The sequence below is a fragment of the Ceratina calcarata genome, unplaced genomic scaffold, assembly GCF_001652005.2.
Source record: "Ceratina calcarata isolate Rehan_Ccalc_2016 unplaced genomic scaffold, ASM165200v1 scaffold1095, whole genome shotgun sequence".
In the NCBI taxonomy this organism is placed as follows: Eukaryota; Metazoa; Arthropoda; class Insecta; order Hymenoptera; family Apidae; genus Ceratina; species Ceratina calcarata.
Window position 1 is genome coordinate 1 of NW_017131860.1, and position 3,319 is coordinate 3,319.

Genomic DNA, 3,319 nt, shown 5'->3' on the forward strand with positions numbered 1-3,319 from the left:
ATACAGCACAGGCGCTGTATACGTAAGTTCCGGTGTTAACACTACAACAGGGGGATCTGGTTTCACCGTTGAACTCAACGGTGGTCCACTTCTCGTTCGCAATACGTGCTGGCGTTCCTTTGTCAGCACAACTCTCTGGTGCGCTTTTAAGTTACTCCAGAACTTCTTAAGCTGCGCTGTGATAATTCAGTAATAATTAAAATATATTGTATTTAATTTATATTTATTTGTAAGTGTTAATATTATATAAATATTATATATTGGATTAAAATATGTGAAATATATTATACGAATATTACATTAAAAAAACGTGGTAAATAACTTATTTTCCAATCCACTTCCTGTTGCATTAGTGTAGTAATGACGTAAAAGTACTAAATGTCGAAATTTTCCATGATTGTAGTGAAACGAGAAAAAAGTGATTCATCAATAAATTTATTGTATTCTTATAGTTTTATTATACTAGTTGTACATCATCGTCACCGTACTATCTCCATTAACGAAAACAAATTGTATACACTGAAAAAATAAGGGTATTGGGCGGAAAGAAATTATTTAAAGGAGGGCTAAATAACTAATACGTTTTGAACATAGAACGAGATTTATTAAATATAACAATAGTCGCATTCAACTGAACATGTGGTTAATTAGCGCCTCGCGAGTAGCCAATCCAGACGCATGTTCCTCTTCTACCGCAGGTGCTTGTGGTTCCTCGGTCATGTCCACGTCATTTTCCTCTTCCTCAGGGAGTATATCCCTGAATATTAGAGACATGTTGTGCAGCACAGCACATGCCACCACAGTTGTTGTGCTGCACAAGAGTTGTGTTGTGAGTCCCCTCGACAAACATGGGAATCTTCGTTTCCACACTCCGAACGTCCGTTCCACGATTTGTCTAGTCCTCGTGTGGATATTGTTATACCTACAAGTGTATCATAGTCAATGAATATAATTCTATTCTATTGAATTGAATATAAGTGTATTGAAAAACTTGTTAGTTGTAAACAACAAGGTACTCACGTTCTTTCTTCATCTGTCCTGGGATTTGCGAGCGGAGTCATTAAGAACGGCAAGCAGGGGTATCCTCGATCGCCTACAAGCATCCCATCCAACTGCCTCTCCGCGTAGCGCATATGTACTCTAGAATTTTGGAAGATGCGACTGTCGTGCGCACTGCCTGGCCATTCCGGTACAAGATCCAGGAATTCCATTCTAGGCCCAACAACCGCCTGTAACGAAGTTCATAATTTACAAATACAATCGTACAATTCCTTAATGAGAGTGTTGTAGTCTTTAAAGAAAAAAGAAAGAGGGCATGAAAACGTACTTGTACATTAAGAGAAAAATATCCTTTTCTATTTCTAAAAATTTCATTGACGTCGTTCAGCCTCGTACACGTCAATCTGACATGGGTGCAATCGATGGCTCCATCGATTCCGGGTAAACCGATAGCTCCACTACCTTGCCCTAGGTCTCTGAATAAACGACGATTTTCCCGGCGTGCCTCATCACTGTTCGGAAACTTTATGTATTCGAATATTAATCTTCCGAGCAAATCGCTGACTCGGTTGACGATTCTGGAAACTGTGGGCTGCGAGATGCCCATCGTGTCTCCGAGCACCTGCTGTAAATAGTTTGTAAACGACTTCGTCAATGAACATTAAATTAATTATACATAACATAATATTAATTAAACGTCAATAAACGTTAACCATTAATACTACGTAAATAACACATGAAAATACAATAGTGACTTATAAAAATTATAAATTACCTGGAAACTTGAACTTGCATAATATCGCAAGCACATTAGTAATTGCAGCTCTGGTGCAATTGGTAGGCCACGGTTGTTCACTTTCTTCAAGCCGTCAATAATTTTCGGTAAAATACCGCACAATACCGACTCTTTACTGAATCGGTACCGTCTTTTGAATTCAGCATCATCGTAATGTTCGAATGGATTTTGTCCATCGCGAATATACCTTCTTAACCTTGGATTACTATTTACATCCACGCTATCTTCAACGTCGTCCACATTTTCACCATTCTCGATATCTTCCATATCCTGTTCAATATCAATTGATATTTCGAGATCCATTATTTCCGTACGACTTGAGAACAAATTCCGATAAACGTTTGATGACGCACAAATTCCGACAAACGTTTGATGACGCACAAATTCCGACAAACGTTTGAGGACGTTGGTAGCAGCGTGGAGGTATTTTTTCCCTCGGCCGGAAAGTGGGGACGACGCGAACATGGTGGGGACCATAGCGCTGCGGAGAGCTTCGCGAACGCGCATGAGCACGCATGAGGGGAATAGTAGTGGGGATCGAAATACGGGCGAAAAACAGGGGAAGCGAGCCTCGAGGGAAAAAATACCTCCACGCTGGTTTCACGGTCTCAAGTCACTTTGTAATATTTGTCTATTTGAGTACTATTTAATGCAGCTGTGTCTCGAGCTTGCTAGTATATAGTATATTTCTTCGTTATGTGGTGGGAATAAGTTGTGGCGCGTACATGGTATACATATATCACGGTTTAGTAATTTGAGAGTTAAATGGCGAGGTTCATAGGATGAATTTCATTTGTCTTCCCTGAGATTGTATGAAATTGATTCGATTCTGCCGGTATTCCTTTCTTTATCAATCTGGTCTCGAGGTAAGGTGGTAATTTTATCGCGGCATATGGGTTTGAACCCAAATAGACTATTTAATCCGTGACTTTACCGGCTCTGGAATGTGCGTTACTGAGTCGTGCTAGTTTCCTCTCGATATTTGCCTATATGGCCGGAATCGTTTCTCTTTTTATCCGTGTTTAACCGCTTCGTTCTCTTGAACGTATTATCTTGCCACGACGATACTGCTTGTATCGGGTCACAGACGTATTATCCCGCGACGACGATACTGTCTGTATTAGGTCACGGACGTGTTATATCGCGCCGCGGTGCCATTCGTGTATTACCACGAACATGTAAACACACGGCTACTATTTTGCTTAGTAAACGACACTGAGCCTTGTCTGTACGATGTTTCAATCAGTATCTATTTGACTGTTCACGAGAATAGACCACTATGCCACGACTTCGAAATCGTATCATCAGTGATTCTGAAAGTGCCATCGAAAATGATTTAAGTGACGAGGACCTTCCTCTGTTCGAAAGGTGAAAGAAGTTAAAAGGCCAAAGAAAATGGAATATTCCCAGCGCCACAGGCAGTTTCGAACCATACGTTTTGGCTACATCGATATACATAATGATGTGCAATACACATCCAGTATATCAGAAAATAGTTCTCCTTTGTCCATTTTCAAATTTTTC

At 40.2% G+C, this 3,319-nt stretch overlaps 1 protein-coding gene across 1 annotated transcript; it reads right to left on the minus strand.

Moving 5' to 3' along the window:
* Positions 1–611: 611 nt before the first annotated feature.
* Positions 612–2,100, minus strand: LOC108632623 (putative nuclease HARBI1). Its single transcript, XM_018037316.2, has 4 exons — positions 1,775–2,100; positions 1,328–1,624; positions 1,021–1,229; positions 612–922 (listed from the first exon to the last, which is right to left on the minus strand). Exons 1-4 carry the CDS (start codon positions 2,096–2,098, stop codon positions 628–630), a joined length of 1,125 nt encoding a protein of 374 aa, XP_017892805.1. The 5' UTR covers positions 2,099–2,100; the 3' UTR covers positions 612–627.
* Between the last annotated feature and the right edge of the window lie 1,219 nt (positions 2,101–3,319).